Consider the following 27,258-nt stretch of genomic DNA (forward strand, 5'->3'; position numbering starts at 1 on the left):
CTTTATGTTCCTGTTAGGTTAAAAGGCAGGGTCTAAAGTTTGAGAGAGCCATGGTTTTCAAGGGACATTGGAAACTTGGTTTGAAAAAACAGGGAGACCTATGATAAATATAAGATACAAGGAATAAACATGTTTGGAGAATACATTGAATGTAAAAAGAATCTTAAGAAAGAAATTAGAAAAGCTAAAAGAAGGTTCGAGGTGGCTTTAGCAAACAGGGTGAAAATAAATCCAAAGAGTTTCTACAAATATGTAAATAGGAAAAGGAGAGTGAGGGATAAAATTGGTCCCTTAGAGGATCAGTATGGACAACTGTGTGTGGAGCCAAAAGAGATGGGGGAGATATTGAACAATTTCTTTACTTCAGTATACACTCAGGAGAAGGATATTGACTTGTGCAGGGTAAAGGAAGCAAAGAGAGCAATTATGGAGACTATAATGATTAAGAAAGAGGAAGTACTGGAGCTTTTGAAGCATATAAAGGTGGATAAATCACTGGGTCCCGACTGAATTTTCCCCAGGACCTTGAGAGAAGTTAGTGAGGAAATAGCAGAGGTTCTGACAGTGATTTTTAAAATGTTACTAGAGATGGGTATAGTGCCGGAGGATTGGCATATTGCACATGTGGTTCCTTTGTTTAAAAAGGGTTCAAAGAGCAAGCCAAGCAATTATCAGCCTGTAAGATTGATGTCGGTGGTAGGAAAGTTAATGGAAAGCATTCTGAGAGATAGTATATATAAGCATCTGGAGAGACAGGGTCTGTTCAACATAACACTGATTTATGCGTAGAAGGTCATGTTTGACCAATCTTGTTGAATTTTTTGAAGAGGTGACTAGGAATGTTGATGAGGGAAGAGCAGTGGATGTTGTCTATATGGACCTGTAAGACCTTCAATAAGACCATGGAAAGTTAGTTAGGAAGGTTCAATCGTTAGGTATTAATTTTGAGATAGTCAAATGGATTCAACAATGGCTGGAAAGGTGATGCCAGAGAGTCATAATGGATAACCGTTTGTTAGGCTGGATGGTGGTAACAAGCAGTGTGCCTCAGGGATCTGTATTGGGTCTCTTGCTATTTGTCATTTACATTAATGATCTGGATGATGGAATGGTAAATTGGATAAGTAAATATGTGGATGATACTAAAATAGACAGAATTGTGGATAACGAAGAAGGTTTTCAAAGATTGCAGAGGGATTTGGACTGCTTAGAAGAGTGGGCTGCAAGATGGCAGATGGAGTTTAATGCTGATAGTGTGAAGTGCTTCATTTTGGAAGGAATAATCAAAAGAGGACATATGTGGTAAATGGGAGGGCATTGAAGAATGCAGTGGAGCAGAAAGATCTAGGAATATCGGTGCATCATTCCCTGAAGGTAAAATGTCATGTGGTTAGGGTGGTGAAGAAGGCTTTTAGTATGCTGGCCTTTATAAATCAATGCATAGAATACAGGAGTTGGGAAGTGATGTTAAGACTGTTCAAGGCATTGATGAGGCCAAATTTAGAGTATTATGTGCAGTTCACCGAATTATGGGAAGGATATCAACAAGGTAAAGAGAATGCAGAGAAGATTTACAAAAATGTTACCTGGTTTCAGAATCTAGATTACAAAGAAGGATTGAGCATATTAGGTCTTTATTTTTTGGAGCGTAGAAGGTTGAGAGGGGATTTGATAAAGGTATTTAAGATTATGAGGGGGATAGATAGAGTTGATGTGGATAGGCTTTTTCCATTAAGAGTAGGAGAGATTGAAACAAGAGGTCATGAGTTAAAAATTAAGGGGTAAAAGTTTAGAAGTAACATGAGGAGGAATTTCTTTACTCAGAGAGTGGTGGCTGAGTGGATTGAGCTTCCGGGAGAAGTAGTGGTGGCAGGGTCAATTTTATCATTTAAGGAAAAATTGGATAGGTATATGGATGGGATGGGAATAGAGAGTTATGGGCAAGGTGTAAGTAGGTGGGAATAGAAGGGAGTACTTAGTTCAATGTGGACTAGACGGGCCAAAATGGCCTGTTTCAGTGCTGTAATTGTTATATGGTTTTATAAGAAAGGCTTCAATTTGAACCCTGCAACATCTCCACCCAAAAGCAGTATAATACAGTTTTTGAATCATGTCTTAGCCTCATGATGAATGTAAATGCACTCTGGCAAACTCTTCCAGAACAAGACTGTTTCATCAACATTAAATATTTGTTATAGCAAACATTTTTCATCAACAATTATCCAATGCAGACCTTTAAAAGCTTTGACAGCTTCAGTATTGGTACTTGCTGCCTCACCGCTAATCTTCACATTATGAAAATTATGATGCCTTTTGAAACTTTGGAACCACCTGTGACTTTCTGTAAACATTTGCATATACATAGGATCATCAGTACGTATCAAAAAGAATTCTTGCCTTAGCCTGTATCATCAGTAGGCTAAGTGATATTCGCTTTTGTATTTGATCTTCCATCCACGTGACAAGTTATCTTAACATATCATCAATTGGCCCAGCTCTTTTCTTTCTGATGATTGTGGAATTCACTGATGCTGACAATTTCACTGCATCACTGATTCGTCTCTTATGCTTTAAGATGGTTGACATAATCGATTGCAAAAATCCTAACTCACATACTATAGCCATTACCGCCTTCATGCTGAGCAAATATCTTGAGTTTTGTCTCCAGAGTAATTGCTTTCCCCTTTTTCTTCTTACCAGAAGCAGGATACACACATGTGCATTTAGTAGACATGATGGGTTGTTTACAGTCGTTCACATGATCATGAAAGAGACTGCGAGCGTGGTTGAATCAGCATCGCAAGAGAGTATTCTGTTTGATACTCTCGTGCAAGGCTGCCATCACCCAGCATCGCAAGAGAGTATTCTGTATGATACTCTCGTGCAAGGCTGCCATCACCCAGCATCGCAAGAGAGTATTCTGTATGATACTCTCGTGCAAGGCTGCCATCACCCAGCATCGCAAGAGAGTATTCTGTTTGATACTCTCGTGCAAGGCTGCCATCACCCAGCATCGCAAGAGAGTATTCTGTATGATACTCTCGTGCAAGGCTGCCATCACCCAGCATCGCAAGAGAGTATTCTGTATGATACTCTCGTGCAAGGCTGCCATCACCCAGCATCGCAAGAGAGTATTCTGTTTGATACTCTCGTGCAAGGCTGCCATCACCCAGCATCGCAAGAGAGTATTCTGTATGATACTCTCGTGCAAGGCTGCCATCACCCAGCATCGCAAGGGAGTATTCTGTATGATATTCTCGTGCAAGGCTGCCATCACTCAGCATCGCAAGAGAGTATTCTGTTTGATACTCTCGTGCAAGGCTGCCATCACCCAGCATCGCAAGAGAGTATTCTGTATGATATTCTCGTGCAAGGCTGCCATCACCCAGCATCGCAAGAGAGTATTCTGTTTGATACTCTCGTGCAAGGCTGCCATCACCCAGCATCGCAAGGGAGTATTCTGTATGATACTCTCGTGCAAGGCTGCCATCACCCAGCATCGCAAGAGAGTATTCTGTATGATACCCTCATGCAAGGCTGCCATCACCCAGCATCGCAAGAGAGTAGCGTACTGCATATTGCAAGCACGAGAACAGATCGTAATTTGAAACTGAAAGTACAGATTTGAACTAACATAACTTTGAAAAACCGTAAGTCGAACCATCGTAAGTAGGGGAGCACCTGTACTTCAAAGTCTTTCTCAAACTTCCCTCAGTTACCTGCCAAACAACTCTGGGAAGGGCTAGTATCAGTTAACCCAGGAGTGAGAGGGACAATTTCAAATATTATAGCTCTATTCTGTCATTCAAAAGATAGTTACTTTCCAAAATACACTCATAATGGGGACAAGAGCTAGAAACAGGAACTGAGGAGAAACTTGAGAAGAGGATAGAATTCGCACTTTCATCTTAATTTCTCAGTTGGGACTTATTCAATTCAAGTTGCTGCACGGGGTCCACTTTCTAAATCCAAACTGTCAGTCATTTATCCTGAAATAGAAGACAAATGTAATAGATGCAATGGCTCCCCCTGCCACCTAAGTCACGTTTCATCAGTGCCCCAAAATGCAGGGTATCGAGCTGAGTCTTTAGCATACTATCCAAAATATTTAAAGTCAATTTACAACCCTGCCTGCTGACTGCAATATTTGGAATCTCTGACAACTCCCTAAATTCTCTACAGAAAGAAATGTATTTGCATCCTTATTAGCCAAACATCTAATCATGTGGCACTGGAAGTCTGATAGGTGCCCTTCTATTACAATATGGATTAAGGATATCAATATTAAACTGGAGAATAACAAATATACATTATGAAGGTCCACCGGAAAATTTTTCCATAAACAATGATCCTTTATGCGCTATTTCGGGTGAATTACCAGTGCTTATGGAATAAATGTCTAACTGCAAGATGATTGTTCTAGTACAATCAGAAATAAACCTGAGAAACTGCCCACAAAGGTACCAAGTGGTCAGTGAGTGGGGGGGTGATGTCTGGGTGTGTATATTGAAACAGACGTAACCAGAACATTAGTTTCACTATGCATAACCTTTATATTTCTGTCTTTGTCTAATAACCTGTTTTTCCACAACCACTCTGCTCTGGGTCTCATCTCCCTGCAAATGTAGTTTAAACCCTCCCCTGTCCCACAGCAGCACTAGGCAATCTTCCCAAAATTAGATCATGTTTTGTTTCTTCACTCCATCTACTTAACTTGATCTGTTATCCTCAAAACCATCACTCAACAAAAATTAATTGATCTCAGTTTTGAAATTCCAAATTGACAAAAAACTGACCAGCTTTTTGGGGTGAATGATCCAATTCCCACAATATTTCATATGAAGAAGTGCTTTCGAACACAGCATATTCTATCACAAACCTCCTTGTTACTGGATTCATACAACAAATGAAAAGGCTTCTCTCCATCTCCCCATTCAAATCTTTAATCATTTTCAAGCACCTCAATGAAATTTTCTTTTACTTTTCTTAATGCAATGTATTGCATAAATTTATGCATTTCAGCACTAATGAAATTTTGACGACTCTGCTGCACTCCAAGGCCTCTTCAGATCACATCTGTGGTTCACCTGGTGTGATCTCATAATGTAGCAATGTGCAGAACACATGATACAACTAAAAGAACATGGTTTATACGTCTCTATTCCTCTCTTGATATGAAGACCAAAATTCCTTTACTCGCTTTTAGTGGTGTCAATACCTGGACGATTAAATATCTCCACTCATTCATAGTTTCTGGCTTTTCTGATCCATCTTTCTGAGGTGCAAAGCATAATTCATCATTTCAATGCTGAATTTCTTCTGCCACAGTTTTTACCAGTCATTTAATCAAGCACATTATTTACTGTAAAGCAGATTTAGCTATTCCTTCATCTAAATTGTGAATGGCCATTATAAAATATTAGGTCGAGTATATGTCTTGTGGGTGCCAACAAGTCTCCTTTTATTAATTTGAAAATATAATTATTATTGCTGTTCTGTGAATACTACAGACTAACAATTTTCCATTCAAGCCAACATGTTCCCTCTGATATCAAGTGCTTTCATTTTTTTCAAGTCTCTTATCTGAAAAATGTTGGTTGCCATCCAGGACACAATGACACCCATCTCCATGATTCTATATATAAAATCGATCAGTTGGCTTTTTTTTGCCATACTTTGCACTCTAAAAATCTGTATTGGCTCCCTCTGATGAACTCATATTTGTCCACATTATCATTCAGCATTCTTGCCTCTGTGGCACATGGTTCTTGATTCAAATCCAGATCAATTAACAAAAATACAACAGCAGATTAACACTTTATCGCAACACCCTCAGATCACTCAGAAAAGACGTTAGGCCAAGGCCACATTTGCTCTTGTGAATGTAAAAATTAATATAATCACATCGATAAAATTGTTTAGAAAATAAAGCAATGTTTATCCCTCAACCAGGACATTATGTCCTCAGTGTACAGATTTTATTACCAGTAATTTCCCCACAACTGACAGACAAATAATCCAATATTTTTAGTTTCTCTCCATGTTGATGTTTATTTGAAGGGCACAGCCCCTGAAATGAAACATCATGACTAAAATATCAATGATTTCCTCTTGATTTTCTGATTTAAAGAAAGGATATTAAATCTGGAGATTTTTTTATTTAAATCAACTTATAAAAGACAGTAATTACAGACAATAGTAAATCACAATATGGGCACCTCCTGTTGGAGCTCTGCGCAGAACAGCGACTTGTCATTACAAACACCCTTTTTCAGCAGAGGGACAGCCTTAAGACCACCTGGATGCATCCCCGATCCAAACACTGGCACCTCCTGGACTACATCCTGGTGCGAGAAAGTGACAAACAAGATGTGCTCCACACCAGGGTCATGCCTAGCGCGGAATGCCACACTGACCACCGGCTGGTTCGCTGCAAGCTCAACCTTCACTTCAAGCCAAAGCCCAGGAACAATAAAGACCCCAGAAAGAGGTTCAATGTTGGAAACCTGCAGTCAGACGAAGCGAGAGGAAACTTCCAGGCAAACCACAAAGCAAAGCTCGACGTTGCAACCCGCCTCACGGACCCGTCCCCTGAAACCCTCTGGGATCAGTTGAAGACTACCATACTGCAATCCACTGAAGAGGTACTGGGCTTCTCCTCCAGGAAAAACAAAGACTGGTTTGACGAAAACAGCCAGGAAATCCAGGAGCTGCTGGCAAAGAAGCAAGCTGCCCACCAGGCTCACCTTACAAAGCCGTCCTGTCCAGAGAAGAAACAAGCCTTCCGTCGCGCATGCAGCCATCTTCAGCGCAAACTCCGGGAGATCCAAAATGAGTGGTGGACTAGCCTCGCCAAACGAACCCAGCTCAGCGCGGACATTGGCGACTTCAGGGGTTTCTACGAGGCTCTAAAGGCTGTGTACGGCCCCTCACCCCAAGTCCAAAGCCCGCTGCGCAGCTCAGACGGCAAAGTCCTCCTCAGCGACAAGATCTCCATCCTCAACCCTGTACAAAAACAAAGGCGAGAAATCAGACTGCTCAAACTACAGGGGAATCACGTTGCTCTCCATTGCAGGCAAAATCTTCGCTAGGATTCTACTAAATAGAATAATACCTAGTGTCGCCGAGAATATTCTCCCAGAATCACAGTGCGGCTTTCGCGCAAACAGAGGAACCACTGACATGGTCTTTGCCCTCAGACAGCTCCAAGAAAAGTGCAGAGAACAAAACAAAGGACTCTACATCACCTTTGTTGACCTCACCAAAGCCTTCGACACCGTGAGCAGGAAAGGGCTTTGGCAAATACTAGAGCGCATCGGATGTCCCCCAAAGTTCCTCAACATGATTATCCAACTGCACGAAAACCAACAAGGTCGGGTCAGATACAGCAATGAGCTCTCTGAACCCTTCTCCATTAACAATGGCGTGAAGCAAGGCTGTGTTCTCGCACCAACCCTCTTTTCAATCTTCTTCAGCATGATGCTGAACCAAGCCATGAAAGACCCCAACAATGAAGACGCTGTTTACATCCGGTACCGCACGGATGGCAGTCTCTTCAATCTGAGGTGCCTGCAAGCTCACACCAAGACACAAGAGAAACTTGTCCGTGAACTACTCTTTGCAGATGATGCCGCTTTAGTTGCCCATTCAGAGCCAGCTCTTCAGCGCTTGACGTCCTGCTTTGCGGAAACTGCCAAAATGTTTGACCTGGAAGTCAGCCTGAAGAAAACTGAGGTCCTCCATCAGCCAGCTCCCCACCATGTCTACCAGCCCCCCCACATCTCCATCGGGCACACAAAACTCAAAACGGTCAACCAGTTTACCTATCTCGGCTGCACCATTTCATCAGATGCAAGGATCGACAATGAGATAGACAACAGACTCGCCAAGGCAAATAGCGCCTTTGGAAGACTACACAAAAGAGTCTGGAAAAACAACCAACTGAAAAACCTCACAAAGATAAGCGTATACAGAGCCGTTGTCATACCCACACTCCTGTTCGGCTCCGAATCATGGGTCCTCTACCGGCACCACCTACGGCTCCTAGAACGCTTCCACCAGCGTTGTCTCCGCTCCATCCTCAACATCCATTGGAGCGCTTACACCCCTAACGTCGAAGTACTCGAGATGGCAGAGGTCGACAGCATCGAGTCCACGCTGCTGAAGATCCAGCTGCGCTGGATGGGTCACGTCTCCAGAATGGAGGACCATCGCCTTCCCAAGATCGTGTTATATGGCGAGCTCTCCACTGGCCACCATGACAGAGGTGCACCAAAGAAAAGGTACAAGGACTGCCTAAAGAAATCTCTTGGTGCCTGACACATTGACCACCGCCAGTGGGCTGATAACGCCTCAAACCGTGCATCTTGGCGCCTCACAGTTTGGCGGGCAGCAACCTCCTTTGAAGAAGACCGCAGAGCCCACCTCACTGACAAAAGGCAAAGGAGGAAAAACCCAACACCCAACCCCAACCAACCAATTTTCCCTTGCAACCGCTGCAATCGTGTCTGCCTATCCCGCATCGGACTTGTCAGCCACAAACGAGCCTGCAGCTGACGTGGACTTTTTACCCCCTCCATAAATCTTCGTCCGCGAAGCCAAGCCAAAGAGAGAGAAGAAATCACAATATTACAATGTTAAGAAATCTGTGCTGAAAATATATAAAAAGAAAGAAAAAAAAAACCCTCCAGATTTAATATCTGGAGATTTGATGAAATATTGAGAGATTGCATACCTCTGAGCTGCAATGAGATCCAGATGCATGATTTGCAAAAAGGCTAACATGCAGATTAGCTAATTTTGAAAGGAATTCATGAAAAATTCAGAAGATTTTGCTTCCATTATGAGAGGCATTAGTAAGACCATATCTGAAGTACTGTATACAATATTAGACTCTTTATTTGAGGTAGAATGCTCCAAGATAATTGCAAGTTTGAGATTTAAGGGTGAGAGTTGCCAAACCTATGGGTTTTTGAAGGGTGTTGGTGGGGTAGATATGGAAAGGATTTTCATTCTTGTGTGAGAATCTAGAAATAGGGGTCTTTGCGTAAAAAGAAGGGTTTGGCCATTCAAAGCAGAGATTACGTGAATTGTTTTCCTTCAGAGGGTCATGAACCTTTGGACTTTCCTGCTCAATGAGGGTTGATGTGGAAGCGGACTCTGATTATTTTTAAATACATGATAAGCAAGATGTGAAAGTTACTGCTGAGAATACAGGGTTGAAGTTATCCTCAGATCAGCCATCATTTTATTGAGTGGCAGAACAAGTCTGAGGGGTCAAGTGGTCTGCTGTTGAGGTAACAAGTAGTCTGTTGAGGGGTAAAGTGGCCTGGTGTTGAGGGTCCAAATGGCCCAGTATTGAGGGGCTGTAGTCTGCTATTGAGGGGACAAGTAGCCAAGTGTTGAGGGGTCAAGTGGCCTGGTGTTAAGGTGCTATGTTGAAGGGACAAGTGACCTGGTATAGGTGTTGAACAGCCAAGAGGCCTGGTGTTGAGGGTCAAGTAGCCAGGTGTTGAGGGAACAAGTAGCCTGCAGTTGGTGCTAATTTATTTGTTTGAAGAACTTGTTTTAATCAATTTCTCCATCACAAAATCTCATCTACTTGGTTCCTTCCCTTCATGAATTTTAATTTTTGTTTTCACACCGAGGTTTTATCTTCACACATGAGAGAGTACAGATAATGCAGGCAGCTATTTAATGCTTTACCACTTCCAGGTCTCCACTTACAATTTCCTTTGGGAACCTATTTATCTTGCTGTGTTTATAAAGATCTTTGATTTCTGCCTTAAGTATCACTTAAGCAGAACTTGCTTCTTTATTTATAACTCTTAATCTACACAAGTGATGTGTCAACATGACCAAGTCCAGAGTGTTACGCCTTGGAGAGGTTTTCTCATGCTGCCAAGAGCATTAGAAAAAAAGCTGCAATGGGGAGGGGGTGGCTCTATGAATAAAGAGGGAAGGGAAGGGTGTAGGGGACTGGAGGAAAGGAGACAGAGGGATAGGGAAACAGAGGCTCGAGAGAGTGGTAGAATGGAAAATCAAGAAGTAGATGTTAATGCTATCTGATTGGAGAGTGCCAGACAAAATATTCGATGTTTTTCCTCCAATTTGCATATAGCTGAGGCTTAGCAGTACATGAAGCCATGAACAGACATGTCGGTGTGGGAATGGTATGTCGAATTGAAATGGTCGGCTGCTTGGAGGTCCCTGTTATTGCAGTAGGTTGAACAAAGGTGCTCAATGAAATGATCTCCCAGTCTGCATCCAGTCTCTCCGATGTAGAGGAGGCCACTATGGGAGCACCAGATGGAATAAATGAACCCTGTAAATTCATGTGAAGTGTTACTTCACTTAGGGGGACTGTTTCAGGGCTCCAAGAAAGGCTTAAATCACAGGCTTAAATAAGCTTCCGTCTCACTGCTCCCAATCTTACACACAGTCCTGATGTGGAATGTGGGGTCGCAGCTCCACGTTCACCCGAGTTCAGGTGCTGTCTGTGTGGAGTTTGTACGCTCTCCCCTTGTCTTGGACCAACAGGTCGGTCGCCTGACGAAGGCACCCGAACCCCCCGTTGAAACGCCGGCGTCCGGGGCGGTGGAGGAATTGGCTGAGAAGAGCGCGTTGCTCCCACCCCCCTCCCATGGTTGGAGAGGGATTAAACTGCGATCTCATGGCGCCGGGCTCATCTCCAACAAAAGGAGCGGGAGGCAGGGTCCGCTGCGCAAGGAGCGAGGGGGAAGGCATCGCCAACGAGACATTCGGTCCGGCGTCGCCGCTGAAGCACAGACCCAGCGAGGATGGTCCCCAACTCCAGCCGCATCTGTGTGTCCAGGAGCCGGGCGGGCTGAGTGCGGCGCTCTGATCCCCGGGATTCTGGACTCTGAGATCCCTCCACACCTCCGGCGTCTTCATTTTCATCTTCAGTGTGCATGCGCTATACTGGTGCGGCGGCCAGCGGGCCAACTCTAATATATATTTAATATGATCTTGCGGGCCAAATATAATTATATCGCGGGCCAGAGTTTGACATGTGTGCCTTAGGCACTCTTTGTGAAATGATTGTAAAACATCAGAAGCACATTCTATGTGGTCAATTTATATTGATGGGCATTGATCCATTTTTGTCTTTTTTGATTTTCACCAGATCATCAGAAGGAGGCTTCAAACCTCCAGTCAGGTGTGCTTCTTGTTGAACCATACTCCTGGAAGAGTTTTGTTTTGAGACCACCAGTTCTCTACATGAAAACATTGGCTACAAAATCAGCTGTCTTAGAACTACCAAGTGGGTATGTAGAGGTTTGTGTCCACATAATTACGTGCCAGTTATAATGACATAAGAACGACATAGAATTTGTTATGGGCCCAGAGGATCCCAAAACCCAACAGCAATAGAAATTCACCAAGACAAATGGTTACTTAAACAAAAGTTACTTTTAATTTTCTTTAAACATAAAAACAAGATCAAACTTTAACTTATTACTATTAACTTAGCTTAACCTAACTTAACCCTCTTCTAATTCTAAATGTATATGTATGTAATGTGTGTATAAGTTCAGAAAATTTCTTTGATTCACAGTCCAATCTCACTTCTCACTCCCCCAAGTTCATTGATATCAGGCAGTTCTTAAACCGTGCACAGAATTTAACATTATGTATCTTCACCAGGCTTTAGTGCTTGAAAAGTAAATGGTTACAGCTCAGGAAGGTTCTTGTTGGTTTACACAGAGAGATTTGTTGTTCATTGGACACACACAAACTGATTCCTTCCAATCAGCCTTGCCGAAGAAACTTGCCCCATCAGGGTTTTCCAGATGGTAACTTTTTTTTTCAGGTCCCCACAAAGTTCCTTTTCTGTTTCCCTAATCTCAGGCTTCTGCTAGGTGAACCGCCCTGGCAATGGTTTACAACACCGCGCTATGCAGCCTCTCAGCCCACTACACTACCAAAAGTATCTTCACCCAAAAGAGGTGAATTGGCCACATGTGCCTTGGGTGGATGTCCTTGTCTCCTGGGCTGGGGGCAGTGAATAGGGACAATAGAGTCCACATGTGCTGGTTTGAGTTTGTCCACACTAAACAATTGCAAATGTCCCCCAATGTCCAAAGTATACACAACCCCATTTCTTTTTACTATGCAGAAAGGCCATCATACAGCCATTGCAATGGTGTTCCTGGGGCCTGATTACACACAAACACAAAGTCAGTATTGAGGAGACTTGGAGGCACATGCTGCTTGGGGGTTCCATGCCAGTTGTTTGGAATGGGTTTCCTTATTGCAACGTTGTGCCGAAGCTGCTGAAGCACGTTCAGGTTAGAACAGCAGGAGTTGGATGAGAGAACTGAACCATAAACAATCTCTGCGGATGATGCCGGCATGTCTTCCTTCAGGGCGGTGCGCACACACAGCAGAATCCAAGGCAACTTATCTGACCAATTAGGCCCGGTGAGTCAGACTTTGAGAGCGGTCTTGAGTTGTCGGTGGAAATGTTCCACAGGATCATTAGACTGCAGGTAGTGTGATGCAGTGTGTGCCACAAAAGCGCACAAGGGTAGTCCATTACGCAGAGGTGAATGGTGCTTCACGATCTGAAGTGGCGTGTGTGGGAACTCCGAATCTCGAGATCCAATTGGCAATTAATGCTCTGGCATGTGTCTCAGTGTCGCTGGATGGCAATGGGAAGGCCTCTGTCCATCGCATTAATCTGTCTATGACCATCAGGATGTATCTCATATTCTGAGACACTGGCAGTGGTCTGACCAAGTCTATATGCACATGCTCAAAATGCTGGTGTACTGCCGGGAAAGACTGGAGAGGAGCCTTGGTGTGTCACTGTGGCAGTGGGTACATGTCTGGGCCCACTGTGCAATGTCTTTCTTAATTCCATGCCATACGTATTTAGTTGCCTTGAGCTTGACCATTGCTCTGATGGAGGGATGAGACAAGTGGTGAACTTCATCAAAAAGACATCATCTCCAAGAGACTGGAACTACCGGCCTGGGGTAACTTAAAGACATGTCACAAAGCAGAGTTGGGCCGTCTAGTTGTCCAGGTTCATAACGGCAGTACTATATGCCTGAATATTGGGAACAATTGCCTGTGCACTCACCGAGTCAGAGGTATTGACACCACCTTGGATATGATGCACTATCGGTCTGGATAGCATGTCAGCGACCAGATTGTTTTTTCCCTGAGACATACGCACATCCGTTGTGAATTTGGAAATATACAACAAGTGGCGTTGCTGCCTGGGTGACCACAGGTTCAATATTTTGCTAAAGGCAAAAATGAGTGGCTTATGGTCTGTGAAAGCGGTGAAATGGCAGCCCTCCAAAACATATCGGAAGTGTCGTGTGGCCAGGTACAATGCCAACAGCTCTCGATCAAATGTGCTGTATTTCATTTCCAATGGTCGAAGGTGGCGGCTAAAGAAAGCCAGGGGTTGGCAATGGCCATTGATGGACTGTTCAAGAACTGCATCCACCGCCGTATCTGAGGTGTCATTGGTGAGATTAGGATGTGCAAGCATTGCTGCATTGGCCAGAGCGGTTGTGAACACAAGCTCTGCCTCTGTGGTCCAAGTAACTTCCTTGCACTTAGTGGTGAGAAGCTGAAACAGTGGTTGAAGAACGTCAGGGACTGCCGGAATGAAATGGTGATAGAAATTCACTGTGCCCAAGAACTTCTGGAGTCCTTTAAATGTGGTAGATTTTGGAAAGGCATGTACTGCATCCACTTTGGTGGATAAGGAAAAGACACCTTCAGCCGTGATCTTGTGCCCCAGGATATTAGTGGTTGACTTGCCAAATTGGCATTTGCTAGGGTTGACGGTAAGTCCGAATTCATCTAGCCATTGGAACAGGTGGCGTAAGTGCAGGTGGTGATTTTGCTCATTTTGACTGGCGATGAGGATGTCATCCAAGTATATGAAAGTGAATTCTAAATCCCTGCCCAAAGCGTCCATAAGCCACTGGAATATTTGAGCATCTTTCTTCAATCCAAATGGCATCCTGAAAAGTTCAAAAAGTCCAAAGGAGTAATCATTGCAGTTTTGGGAATGTCAGCCACATGGATTGGGATTTTATGATATCCCTTAATGAGATTGACTTTGGAAAAATCACGGCAATTGTGCAGATGGGCAGCAAAATCTTGTATGTGAGGAATGGGGTGTCTGTCAGGCGTATTTTCTTATTGAGCCTGTGGTAGTGGCCGCAGGGTCGCCATCTGCCAGTGTTCTTGGGGACCATGTCTATTGGTGATGCCCAAGGACTGTTGGAATGCCAAATAATACCCAATTCCTCCATGACTGTAAATTCTGCCTTGGCCTGCTGTAGTTTATCTGGCAGGAGATGACGAGCCTTAGTGTAAATCGGCAGGCCTGAGGTGTCTATGTAATGGGACACAACATGGGCTGTTGTGGATGAATTGAAATTAAGAGAGACCACACCAGGAAATTTGTTGAGCAGGGTACCATAGGTGCCTTTGCGCGGGGTGTGCACCCCAAGCTGGGAAACACCCTTTGGTGCTTAACAACGTGTATGTTTGGAAAATGGTGGCATTGACTAACTTCCTCCACTTAACGTTGACTAGCAGGTCATGGGATTGTAAGAAATCTCCACCCAAAATGGGCTGCGCAATAGAAGCCAAAATATAATCTCAATGGAGCGTCGCCTCCCCTATCTTAATTGTGATGCATCGCATGCCAAAGCTGGGAATAGAAGTCCCATTTGCAGCTTGAAGAGCAAGGTCTTGTCATTTATGTGTCCATTTAAAGAATGTTGGTGGGAACAATCTGAACTCAGCGCCTGTGTCTAATAGAAACTTGCATTTATATGTGGCATCTTGAAGATAGAGGAGGCCAGTACGTGTGCCAGCTGCCAATAGTGGTCTTGGCAGCTGGCTCTGTTGTTTCCCAACACTTTTGTGGTAGCAAATGGGGGAACGCATCTACGGGCATTTTTCCTCCACCAACAATGGTAAAAACACCATTCTTGGTGCCCGTCGGTGTGTTCCTCCCTTTTTGTTTGACCCACAAACACAGGTGGCTTGCAGGGCATGGGAGATATATCCACCGAGGATACAGGCTGGATGTGGGTAGAGTCTGTCAGCTTCCCGGGCTTCATCATGGGGACAGCAGAAATCACCTCAAAAGCCGCATGCCTGGTTAATACCAGTGTGTCCAGGAGGAACTGGCAGAACCTAGTGTATTGGTTTTCAGCCAGGGGATGTGCAATAAATTCACTTACTTTAGCTGCTGTAGTGCCAAAACTTTATGTCCTCAGCTATTATACCATGATGACGAAACTGGTTAAGCCATACCAGAGGTTTGTGGGTCCAGAAAGGGAGCAAGTGAACTCCTATCATGTTAACTGCACCTATGTGTCCATGGCGTGTTGTGTCCATGGCGACTGTAGATTCAAACTTCAGCTGAATCTTGCAGTCGGGCACCAATTGTAGCGACTACTCTGGGAGAACTACTAAATTAATACACGTACACAGGGTTAGTCAACAAAGACTGTTTATTTGAATTTTCTTCCTCCTTTTATATTCCTCCCAGTCAAGGCCCTAAGAGACTAAGAGTGACATCACCATGTTGTGGTGATACGATCACCAGCCTACTGCAGGCGCTATCTCTGTACCTGCAGGAAGACCACCTAAGGGCTGACTCCACCTGGCCAGCTGTCAATCAGCCAACCCGAAAATAGACCTGACCCTGCCCCTCCTGAGCTAGTCACATGGGAGCCACCGAAGCATGAACTTTTACCTGAATTACCTGAATAAGGCCTGTTGTACAGTTTTTTTGAGTTTTGGGCTTGCTGCTACCTCAGCTCACCACACACATGCCTGCCACTATTCTACAGGGTTTGTGTGTTTAAAGTAAACATGATGGGATCCCCGTGCCCCCTAGAAAGAGGTACAATGGTCCAGTTTTCCGCGACTCGACTCGCAGCACCGCGTGCCCGCATTTCCTCGCCCAGGTGAATGAGAAGCGATCTGGCCCGCAGCTCTATATGTCCGCTCAATGAGCTGCCCTGGCGATGGTTTGCAACACTGCTCGACCCGGTACATGACCGTTCGGCCCACTGCAAAGGAGCATAGGCAGCCCTGATAAAGATGACATGGGGATATTTATAAGGAATGATCTTGGTGCAGAACAGGAAATTAGAATGCAAGAAACAGAGAATTAATTCCTATTGCCCTTCATGCCTGCTCCACAGTTCAAAAATATTATGCCTGATCCTGTAGCTCATCTCCATCCAGCTGTCTGATTTTCATATCCTCCTGTACAAAACTATGGTGAGGCAGCACCAGGAACCCATGAGCAGTCCTGAGTCCACAGTTATGGGAGAATTCTTTGAGTTAGAGAGTGATGAAACCTGGACTGCAATTATTCAATTAAGATGAGAAAATACTGAAGCTAAAAAAACTTGATAAAATGGATGGAGAGAAAATATTTCTACTCATTGGGAGCTGTAATAATTAGAGTTTGGCATCACCTGAATGAAGTTCGGAAGCACTTCTTCATACAAAAGGTTGAGATCTCCTTCCTGCACATGGAAATTGATTCAGGTTCAGTTGTTAGTTTTAAATCCAGGGTTAATGGATTTTTCCTATTCTAAGGTATTAAGAAGTCATTGTAAATATTTTTTTTAAATTTAGACATACAGTATGGTAACATTCCATTTCTGAGGTTATTTATTCATATAAATAACCACCTCCAGAGTCCAGAGAAATACTATCTCGTTTTCATTGTTCACTGCAAGGTTTGTGGTATGAGTGACAAATAAATGCGACTTGACGACTTTTAGCCCTGAAGCCTGTGCTGACCAATTACACCCAATTGACCTACAACTCCTGGTACATTTTAAATGGTGGGTGGAAACCAGTGTCCCCAGGGAAGACCTAGGCAGACATGGGGAAAACATACAAACTTATACTGTGCACAGAATTTAACATTTATAAAGTTCACTAGGCTTTGGTGCTTGAAAGGTAAATGGTTACTGCTCAGGAAGGTTTATGTCAGTTTTCAGAGAGAGATTTGTTGTTCCTTTTTAATCAGCCAATTCAGTGTCTTGCTGACGAAACTTGCCCCTCCAGGGTTCTCCAGATGATAACCTCTTTCTTTCAGGTCACCATAGAGTTCCTTTTTGTTTCTCTTATTCCAAGGGAAACATTAGGCAGCCAGTCTTCTCCTCTTGCATGAACCACAAAGGCTCTGACCAGGCCATCTTACAACTGGGCTTTCCATCAGCTTGCCAGCTTGTCCTGTTCCAGTCCCAGCTACTTCTGAAGTAGATAGGGTTGTAAAGAGAACTTTGGCATATTGGCTTTCATAAATCGAAGTACTGAGTATAGGAGTTCAGATGTTATGGTAAAGTTATATAAGACATTGGTGAGGCCAAATTTGGAGTATTATGTGCAGTTTTGGTCATTTAATTACAGGAAAGATATCAATAAAATTGAAAGAGTGCAGAGGAGATTTTCTAGAATGTTTCACAGACTTCAGGAACTGAATTAAACAGTTGAAAACTTTATTCCCTGAAGCATGGAAGAGGGGAGATTTGATAGAGGTATTTAAAATTATGAGGGGTACAGCAAATATAGGTAGGTTTTTTTTCTATTGAGGGTAGGTGAGATTCAAAATGGAGGACATAGTTTAAGGGTGCAAGGAAAAAGTTTAGGGAGAACATGAATGGAAACTTCTTCACACAGAGAGTGGTGGGAGTGTGGAATGGGCTGCCAGCTGAAGTGGTGAATGTGGGCTCAATTTTAACATTTAGGAAGAATTTGGACAGATACATGGATGGGAAAGGTATGGAGGCCTATGGGACTAGGCAGAAAAATGGTTTGGTACAGACTAGAAGGGTCGAAGGGGACCGTTTCTGTGCTGTAATGTTCCATAGTTATTCACCATACCTTTGAAAGACCCTTGCAATTGCTCCCAAACTCAACAACTTTTCTCACATTTATTTTAGATTTCAGATTTCAATTTTCCTTTCCCTTTTGAAATTGAATATCAATTTGTTTCCATCTCCTCAAAGGCATGCATTACACTTGCTGATCAAAAACATTTCTCCACATCATTCTTTTGGCCTTACTTCTACATCTTCTGATCACCAATCCTTTTGATGGAAAAAATTTCACCAGATAAACCAAAACTTTACAAAATTTCATCTCCAGCATCTCGGTTTTGTTGATATTTCCAACTTCTGAGTGTTCTGAAAGTGCTTCTGTTTGTGATAGAACTGTGTTATTTTTGCTAATTAAGTCACATTTATCATGTCTAACACACAAGCCACTTGATGCCTTTAACGTAGATGTATGATTGTTCTCTTCCAGACGCCATGTGTTACGGTTCACTGCCACTTCACTTCTTGGATACAACATCAACCTAAGTGGTACTGTGCCATTTATCTTTGGTGATGAAGATTTAGTTTTATCAAATCTTAGCAAGGTATGCAGTACAATAAAATCACAGGATAAAACTTATGACACCAGTTCACAAATTGAATGGGCCCAACCCGCCCTTGGTTAGGAAGTCCATTCTCATTTGGTCAGTGTTTTACAGAATCTTCCAAACCAGCCCATGAATCAACAGGAGGTCTGACAGAAAACCAGAGTGCATATTTCAGTACAAAAACTGAATCAAATATTTGTTATCCGTTCAGGTTGCATTTGATCTATGTACTCTGTTGTGGGTGGGTGAGAAGAGAAATCATTCACACTGGAGTGAGGGTGAATATGTCATTGCTTGGAATTAAAACAAAAAAAAGGCCACAACTCAAAATATTGACCTGCTGATTTATCTCCATTCATGCTGCCTGACCTACTTAAACAGTCTCCATTTGTGTCAATGTTTCATCATAATATTGAGGCACTGGGTTAAATGTCATGACACTGGAAAAAAAAACATGTAAAGTGATTTAATTAATTACTGGGGTGTATTTAATTGAGCTTTGTCAGAGATCATTTATTTTTTATATTCTTACTTTTCAAAGCATTTTCAGTGAAGAATTTTTAATCTTAATTTAATGAATTTTTGTTTTTAAATATGATGAGCAAGTAAAACAAGAGACACTGAGGAAAATAAAAGTAGTACATTGGATTTGAGTACTTAACAAATAGCAGAAAAGGAAGGATTCAAGAAGGAAAATTCTCCAAGATAACTTCAGCCGCAACAGTGCAAAAATTAGGCATTCAGTGCAACAAGAGAATCTTGTAAAGTCATAAAGTTATATTTTATTTGTGCATTTATGAAAGGTGGACATGACAGGAAATGGCAGAATGTATTGCCCATTACTTGAGAAAGTGACAGTGAATCAATGCCATGAATCTTTGGTGAAGATACTTCCACAGTGCTATTGACCAAAGACTTCAGAAATAACACATGGATATTCCACATCAAGATGGAGGGTTGGCAATTCAATGGGTCCATCCCCCTGCAATTTAAAAGGTGCTTCCAGGAGTAAAGATGAGGGAGTTGTGCAGCACTGAACAAGCCCTTTGACGCAACCAACTCGTCTTCTGGGCAAATCCCATTTGCCCGTATTTGGTCCATATCCTTCTGAGTCCTTCCTCTCCAGAAATGTTCAAATTTCTTTTGAGCATCGATAATTGTACCTGCTTCTATAGCTTGCTCCAGCACATTGTTCCAGAGAGAAGGGGTACAGAAATAGAGCAGGTTAGGGTGGGGAGAGATGGAGAGATGGATGAGAAAGTAAAGAAAAAGAAGGGAAGAAGAAGAAATTGGAGAGCTAGAAAATGGAAGGAAAATGATGAGGGAGAAAAGAGAGACAGGAGATTGGAATTGGAGGGATTGGGAATATTGGGAAAAAGTGGTGAATTTAAATAAGGCAAAAGCGGCAGAGATAGGAAGAAAGATGAGGGAAAAAGGGGAAATGGTGAGGGAGCACTGACATGAGTATGAAGAATGAAGAACTGGGAGTAAAATGGAGTGGAAGGTAGGATGAAGAAGTGAAGATGGAGGAGAAGAAAAGATGGGACAAAAAAGAGGCCTTGGTGGTGAGAAGGATGAAGAGGGAGGAAAAGAAAATGGGGAGATGAAGGAATTGAGAGGGTGAGAAAAGGAGAAAATGAGTGAGAGGGAGAGGGTAGAATTTGTGTCTTGCAGAAAGTCGGCGAGCACATCGAATAGGGATGGAGGGAAATGGTGATAAAGGAAAGTCATAGATAACAGAAAGAGCTGGAAGGAAAGAAGAAGGTAAGACAGGGGAATGAGGAAATAAATAGGATTCTCAACAGTCCCTCATGTTTACCCATATTTAAATAGAAAATGGGTCAGAGAGCAACTTTCCTGTTTAACTTTCTGAACCGGAAGCAGCTAAGCTATAAGGGTTGATTCCTGGGCTGGTACAGAATTAAATTATTCAAAGCTGCCTTTAGTCTGAATCGGGCAGCATAGATTGTGTAACACTATTACAGCATCAGTGACCAACACTGTCTGTAAGGAGTTTGTACATTTTCCCCGTGACCTGTGTGGGTTTACTCCAGTGGTCTCGTTTCCTCACAACCATCAAAATTGTATGGTGCTTATAGGTTAATTAGTGTGTTTGGGTGGCACAAGCTCGTGGGTCGGAAGGGCCTGTTACCTTGTTGTAACTCTGAAATTTAAAAAAATATACACACTAGCAAATAAACAAGAAGGAAGGGTATTATGTTTCATGGTGGGATTACGAGAGTAGTAGTGGAAAGGGCAGAACAGAGTCGTTGAAGATGGAGGTCAGGGAAGTGGAAAACCAGGACAAGAGCAATCCTTTCATGGTTCTGGAAAATAGTTCCCACATGCAGATATTAATGAAATGATTTGTTTCTTTAGGCTGATATATGGAGATGATCTCCCATCCAAGTAATGTTGGGTACTTCGATTTTCTGATTCTGTATTGTGCATCCTAGCACTGGCCCAAAAAAACCCTCTCTTAATTTTCTTGGGATAAACTTAAAATGATAACATCTAAATGTTGGTTACTAACCTGTGGAAATTATTTTTAATGTTTTAACTTTCAAACTCATCAAACTTTAAGAAGCTCTTGCCAAATTTAACTATATTTCTGTCAGTTCCAGTGAAAGGATATCATTTTCTGCAGTCACAACCAGAGGTAAACAAAAAATCTGCAGATGCTGGAGTCCAGTGCAGCACACCAAAGTGCTGGAGTAACTCAGCAGATCACACAACATGCATATGAAGTAAAAGGCAGCAGTCAATGTTTCAGGCCTGAGTCCTTCATCAGGAATGTCGAAAAACAGGAAGACCCCAAAGAAAAATGTATTGGTGGGGCAGGGGTAAGAGGGGGAGCACGAGCCCCTTTTAAATTGCAGCTCCTGGGTAGCCCTCCTGGAAGCACCTTTTAAATTTCAGGCGGATGGACCCATTAAATTGCCAACTCGGCAATTTAAGGGGGATCCCATCCCTGAAATGATACGTCACACACTCACTGGATGTACTACCAAATGTTCAGATTCTGTCTGCCCGGTGACGCACGCACACACGTAAGGGCTACATCACTGAAATAAGTGGGTCAGCCATTTTTCTGTTCAAATTGCCTGTTTAATTTTAACTGGGTTCATGACTACCTCTGAGATGGGTCAGGAACCCGATTGGACCTTTTTTAACTACCACATAACTGGTGCGCAAATGGGCAAATTGCCCTGTTAACCCCATTTTACACCACCATTTGAAAGGGCCTATTATCTTGCGGATGAAAGGTGGATATACGTAGGAGTGGGAAGAAGAGAAAGAAGCTGAGCAGTGATGGGGCAGAGGGCTGAGAAGGATAGCTCTCCAACAGAAAAGGAAGGGAAGTGGGTGGGGAGCTGGAGAAAAGGAGATAGAGGAACGATGGGAAGTGAGAGATCACGGGAGGGGTTAATGCAAATTGGATGTCAATATTGATGCTGTATTGTTGGAGACTGCCAAGACAGAATATTTGCTATTGTTCCTCCAAGTTCTGATTGGGCACAACTAGAAATACATGCGGCTATGGATAGACATGTGAGTGTGACAACGGTGCGTGGAACTCAAATAGTTGGCCACTTGGAGATTCTTGCTGCTGCAGTGGACACTATTAATCAAAGCAATCTCACCTTTTGCATCCAGTCTCCCCAATGTAGAGGAGGTTGCATCAGAAGCACCAGATGCAGTAAATAGCACAGTTAGCGCAACACTGTTACAGCACCAGCAATCGGGACTAGCGTTCAAATCCTATGTTGTCTGTAAGGAATTTGTACATTCTCCTTGTGTCTGCTGGGTTTTCCCTAGGGGCTCCAGTTTCCTCTCACTGTTCAAAATGTGCCAGGGGTCTTAGGTCATTTGGGTGGAATTGGGCAACACAGGGTCATGGGCCGAAAAGGGCTTGTTACCATGCTGTTTGTCTAAATATTTTTTTTAAATTTAAAAATAGCCCTTATAGATTAACAACTGAAGTGTTGCCTCACTTAAATAGACTGTTTGGGGGTCTCAAATTGGTGAGTGAGGAGGTGTAGGTGCAAGTGTAACATTTCTTGTGATCATTGTGTAGGTACCACGGGGATTTTTGGTGGGAAGGGATGAGTGGACAAGGAAGTCGTGGAGAAAGCCATCCCAATGGAATGTGGAGAGGGAAAGGGAAGGGAAGATGTGTCATGGTGGGGTCATGTTATAGGTGGTGGAAATTGTGGAGAATGATGTGTTTGAAGTAGATGCAGATGGAGTGGTCGGTAAAGATACTCCATCTTTGTTACATCTGGGTGTTGGTGTGAGAAATAAAGGAGATGCGGGTGAAGGCTGAGTTAGTAGCAGTAGAGGTGAAGCAATGTTTTCCAAAGGAGGACATCTCAGAATTTTGTAATTTTTAATAAGAGATCAAATACAATTATTTTTGAAAATAAATATGAACTCAATTCATTATAAATTTGTTTTATGGGATGCTTTAAAAGCATATTTGAGGGGACAAATTATTAGTTTTACTGCTAAAATTAAGAAACAACATGTAGCTGAAGAAACTAAGTTAGAGGAGATAAGGATTGTAGAGAAAGATTTACAACAGAATTCAATGGGAGGTTAAGAAAATACATTTGAATATGAAATTACGGTACAATTCATTACAAATATAAGTTTGAGAAGTTATTACAGAGAACTAAACAAAGATATTATGAATTGGGGAAAGAGCTCATAAGGTTTTAGCTTGGCAATTAAAAATGAAATAAGTTTCAAGAACAATATATGCTACTAGAAAAGATTCAATGATTACATATAAACCTCAGGAGATTAATGATGTGTTTAGGGAATTTTATGTAAAATTGTATAGATCTGAAGTAGAGGAAGATGAAGCTAAAATTGATAATTTTTTATCTGACCTTAATTTACCTTTTTTGAGTAGTATGAATGTTAAAGATTTGGATGCTCCTTTTACTTCAAGAGAGCTAATATATGCTCTTTGATCTATGCCAAATGGTAAGTCTCCTGGTGATGATGGCTTTTGAATTTTATAAATAATTTCAAGATTTATTAATTCTGTTATTGATGGAAATATTGAAACAGGCGACGGAGGTTCATTCTTCTCAAGATTCTTTTTCTCAAGCAATTATTACAGTTATTTTTTTAATAGATCAGGATCCATTGAAAGCTGGGTCTTGTGTTGTTGAATGTTGATTATAAGGTTGTAACGAAGGTTCTAGCTAATATATTGACTAAATATTTACCAGATTTAATTCATTTGGATCAGGCAAGATTTATTAAGAATTGTTATTCAGCAGATAATATTGTGAAGTTGATTTCTTTGATTAATATTTCTTGGGAAAGATCCAACCTACCAATGGTTATTTAATTGGATGCAGAGAAGGCCTTTGATAGAGTTGAGTGTAGTTTTTTATTTAAAGTTTTGGAGAAATTTAAATTTGGCCCAATATTAATTGGTTGGACAAATGGACAGTTATCTTTACCTTTTATGTTGAATAGATCAACTAGACAGGCCTGTCCTTTGTTGCCAGCTCTTTTTGCATTAATTATTGAACCTTTGGCTCAGATGATTAGACAAGATGGTAATATTAAAGATATTAAAGTGAAATCTGATTAATTTTAAATTAATTTATTTGCAGATGATGTTTTGATATATTTAACAGAACCTCAGAATTCCTTGAAGCAGTTACATGATAGACTGGAACAGTATGTGAAATATTAGATTCCAAAATTAATTGTGAAAAATGTGAGATTATGCCATTAGCGGCAATGGATTATTCTTTTTGTAAGCATATTGTTAAATTTAAATGGTTGGATCAAATTAAGTATTTAGGGGTTAATGTAGATAAAAATTATAGTCATTTAATGGCAAACTATTTACCATTACTTTCTAAAATTAAAAATGACTTGAATCAATGGAAAGATTTACTGATTACATTAATAGGAAGAGTTAAATGTATTAAAATGAATATCTTTCCTCGGATTCAGTATTTATTACAATCTATCCCTTGTAAGATTCCCAAAAAATTTTTTAAGGATTTGAATTTCATGGTGAGAAAATTTTTATGGAATGATAAAATGGCAAGGGTATCTTTACAAAAATTGGAAATATGAATTAGGAGGTTTATAATGTCCAAATTTTGAAAATTATTATGATTTGGCACAGTTGAAATTTATTAGTAGAATGTTTGATTTGGAAAAATAATTGATATAGGCTAATATTGAATTATCTCAAATTGGTGAAAAGAGGATGGGTCAGTTTATTTATAGATGGAATCCTAAGTTATTGAGTCATTATAATTTACCTGTTTTGAAACATTTAATGGGATTATGGTATAAAATAAAGTTAGTTATAGGTACTCAAGGGAAGATTTCATGCAAAACTTCTTTGTCTCATAATAAGCTTTATTCCCTTTACGCTTTATAATTAACTTTTGAAGTTATGGGATCAAAAGGGTATTAAATTTGTACAAGATTGTTATGAAGTGGGTTATTTTATTTCTTTTCAAAGAATGAAAGAGAAATACAATGTATCTTCAAATACTCTTTTTTCTTATTATCAAATTAAAGCTTTATTATTGGATAATTTTGGATGATCTAAATTTGAAATGTTACTTACAAAAGGTGGTAAGAATGGATTTATATCTGTCATATATTTCTTTACACAGCAAGTTATTGGGATACATTAAACCCCTCAGTACCTCAGTTGAGGTACTGATTCTTCATTCTTGATACTTGAACCTTTTTGCCAGGTTGTATTTCAACTTCAGTATGAAAATGCAGACATTTGAGAGAATTCAGGTGCTGGAATCTTGAGTAAAAAAAAACTAATTTTTCTGCTGGAAAAACTCAATGTGAGAAAACAAATGGTCAATGTTTCAGGCTGGAATTTGATTAATCTTCCTCTGCGTCTCAATGAAGGGATCCAGCCCGAAATATCGACCATTCTTTTTCTTCCACTGATGCTGTTCGACCCTCTATATTTCTCCAGCTGCAAAAATTCTTGGAAATACTAAGATTTGTATCAATGAAAATATTTTGAGAGTACAGAAGTCATTTTGAAAGTATTTTGGTCCCACAATCAATCATAAATCAATGAGAGATAAAAAATACTGCAGCAGATACTTAACTCTCTTGATTTGTGTGAATCCACAGGAGAGCCAGAGATTTACACAGCAAGCTGTCATCATCATGAAAGCCATAGGACGATTGCTGCATAGTTTTGGCAATGACCAAGAATTTCGCAAAGCTTCAATGGAACTGGAGTTTTCTCATTTTCCTGTCCGATTTAAAAATAGAAAAATGTCTGACAAGCAAAATAAGGTGAATTGACATTAGGAAGAAGGCATACAGAGATTCAAAGTTGTATTCCATTCAAAAAAATTAAATACAATCTGTATTTTTACAGATTTGGAGCCCGTATGCTTGAATAATGGGATTAAAATTATAAATAGTTCTTTTGAGTCCTCCAGACCGATGAAGTCTTCCTTAAAAAACGAGTAAGGGTCTTTTATAGAAAAATGATTTTCTTTGGGATCCTTGAGCATCTTCCAAAGCAATCCAATTCAATATATAATTACATTATATATTTTAGGTATTTGGTTTAGTAAGGGTTATGGGGTAGGATTAGTTGCATTTTTTTTGTTTTTTTCTTCTTTTTCTCATATATATCAGCATATTTATAAATTCTCTCTTCGATTTATGACTATTGTCATTTGTTGATTTTAAATGAAATATTCAAAAAAAAAGAAAGACACAGGGGTGGGCACAGAGGGGGTGGAAACAGGATTGGAAAAAGAGGTGTGGAAACAGATGGGGGGAAACAGAGAGGTGGAAACATTTGCAATTTTCCTGTCCTCCAGAACCATGCCAGAATCTATTGATTCCTAAAAGATTATTAACAATACCTCCACAATCTCTACCACTACTTCTTTCAGGACACGGGGGAGCAATCCATCAGGTCTGGGAGACTTCTCCATCTTTAGACCATTCTGTTTTCTGAGTACTTTCTCCTTTGAAATAATAATTGCATTCACTGCCCTTCCCTTCCCTAGTTCCCTTTGACATCTGGTATGCTGTAAAATACTAATTTAGTTCCTCTGCCATCTCCTTGTCTCCCATCATTATTTATCCAACATCATTTTCTAGTGGTCCTAAATCTACTCTCACCTTGTTTTCATTCTTAATATACTTAAAGCTTTTTCTATCTTCTTTGATATTATTTGCTAGCCTACTTTCATAGAACCATAGAATGCTACAACACAGAAAACAGGCCATTCAACCCCTCTTGTCTGTGCCAACCATCATCTCCCTAGCCCCACTGACCTGCTCCCATACCATAACTCTCCAGTCCTCTCACATCCATGTACCTATCCAATTTACTTTTAAAGCAAATGATTGAGCCAGATTTATCACATCAGATGGCAGCTCATTCCACGCTCCCACCAGCCTCTGAGTGAAGAACTTCCCTCGAATGTTCCCCTTAAACCTCTCCCCCTTTAGCTTAAAATTATGACCTCTCATATTTATCTCCCCCAAACTAAGTGGAAAACCCCTATTTGCATCCACTCTGTCTATACATCTCATAATTTTGTAAACCTTGATCTTCTTTACTCCAAGGAATAAAGTCCTAACCTGTCCAATCTTTCCCTGTAATTCAACCCCTGATAACCTGGAAACATTCAAGTAAATCTTCTCTACACTCTTTCAATCTTATTGATATCCTTTCTGTAGTTGGGCACCAAGAACTACACACAATATTCCAAATTTGGCCTCACCAATGTCTTAAACAGTTTCAACATAAC

The 27,258-nt window shown here is 41.3% G+C and overlaps 1 protein-coding gene across 7 annotated transcripts in view; it reads left to right on the top strand.

Moving 5' to 3' along the window:
- The window catches only part of adgb (androglobin), a 308,223-nt gene that overhangs the window by 187,546 nt on the left and 93,419 nt on the right, over window positions 1–27,258 (top strand). For all 7 annotated transcript variants that reach the window (XM_069932245.1, XM_069932246.1, XM_069932240.1 and 4 more), the window contains 3 exons: window positions 11,147–11,288; window positions 18,340–18,454; window positions 25,610–25,777. In XM_069932245.1, the coding sequence (XP_069788346.1) occupies window positions 11,147–11,288; window positions 18,340–18,454; window positions 25,610–25,777 (425 nt within the window). The remainder of the gene's footprint in view (window positions 1–11,146; window positions 11,289–18,339; window positions 18,455–25,609; window positions 25,778–27,258) is intronic.

This window comes from Narcine bancroftii, chromosome 4 (genome assembly GCF_036971445.1).
Source record: "Narcine bancroftii isolate sNarBan1 chromosome 4, sNarBan1.hap1, whole genome shotgun sequence".
Lineage (NCBI taxonomy): Eukaryota > Metazoa > Chordata > Chondrichthyes > Torpediniformes > Narcinidae > Narcine > Narcine bancroftii.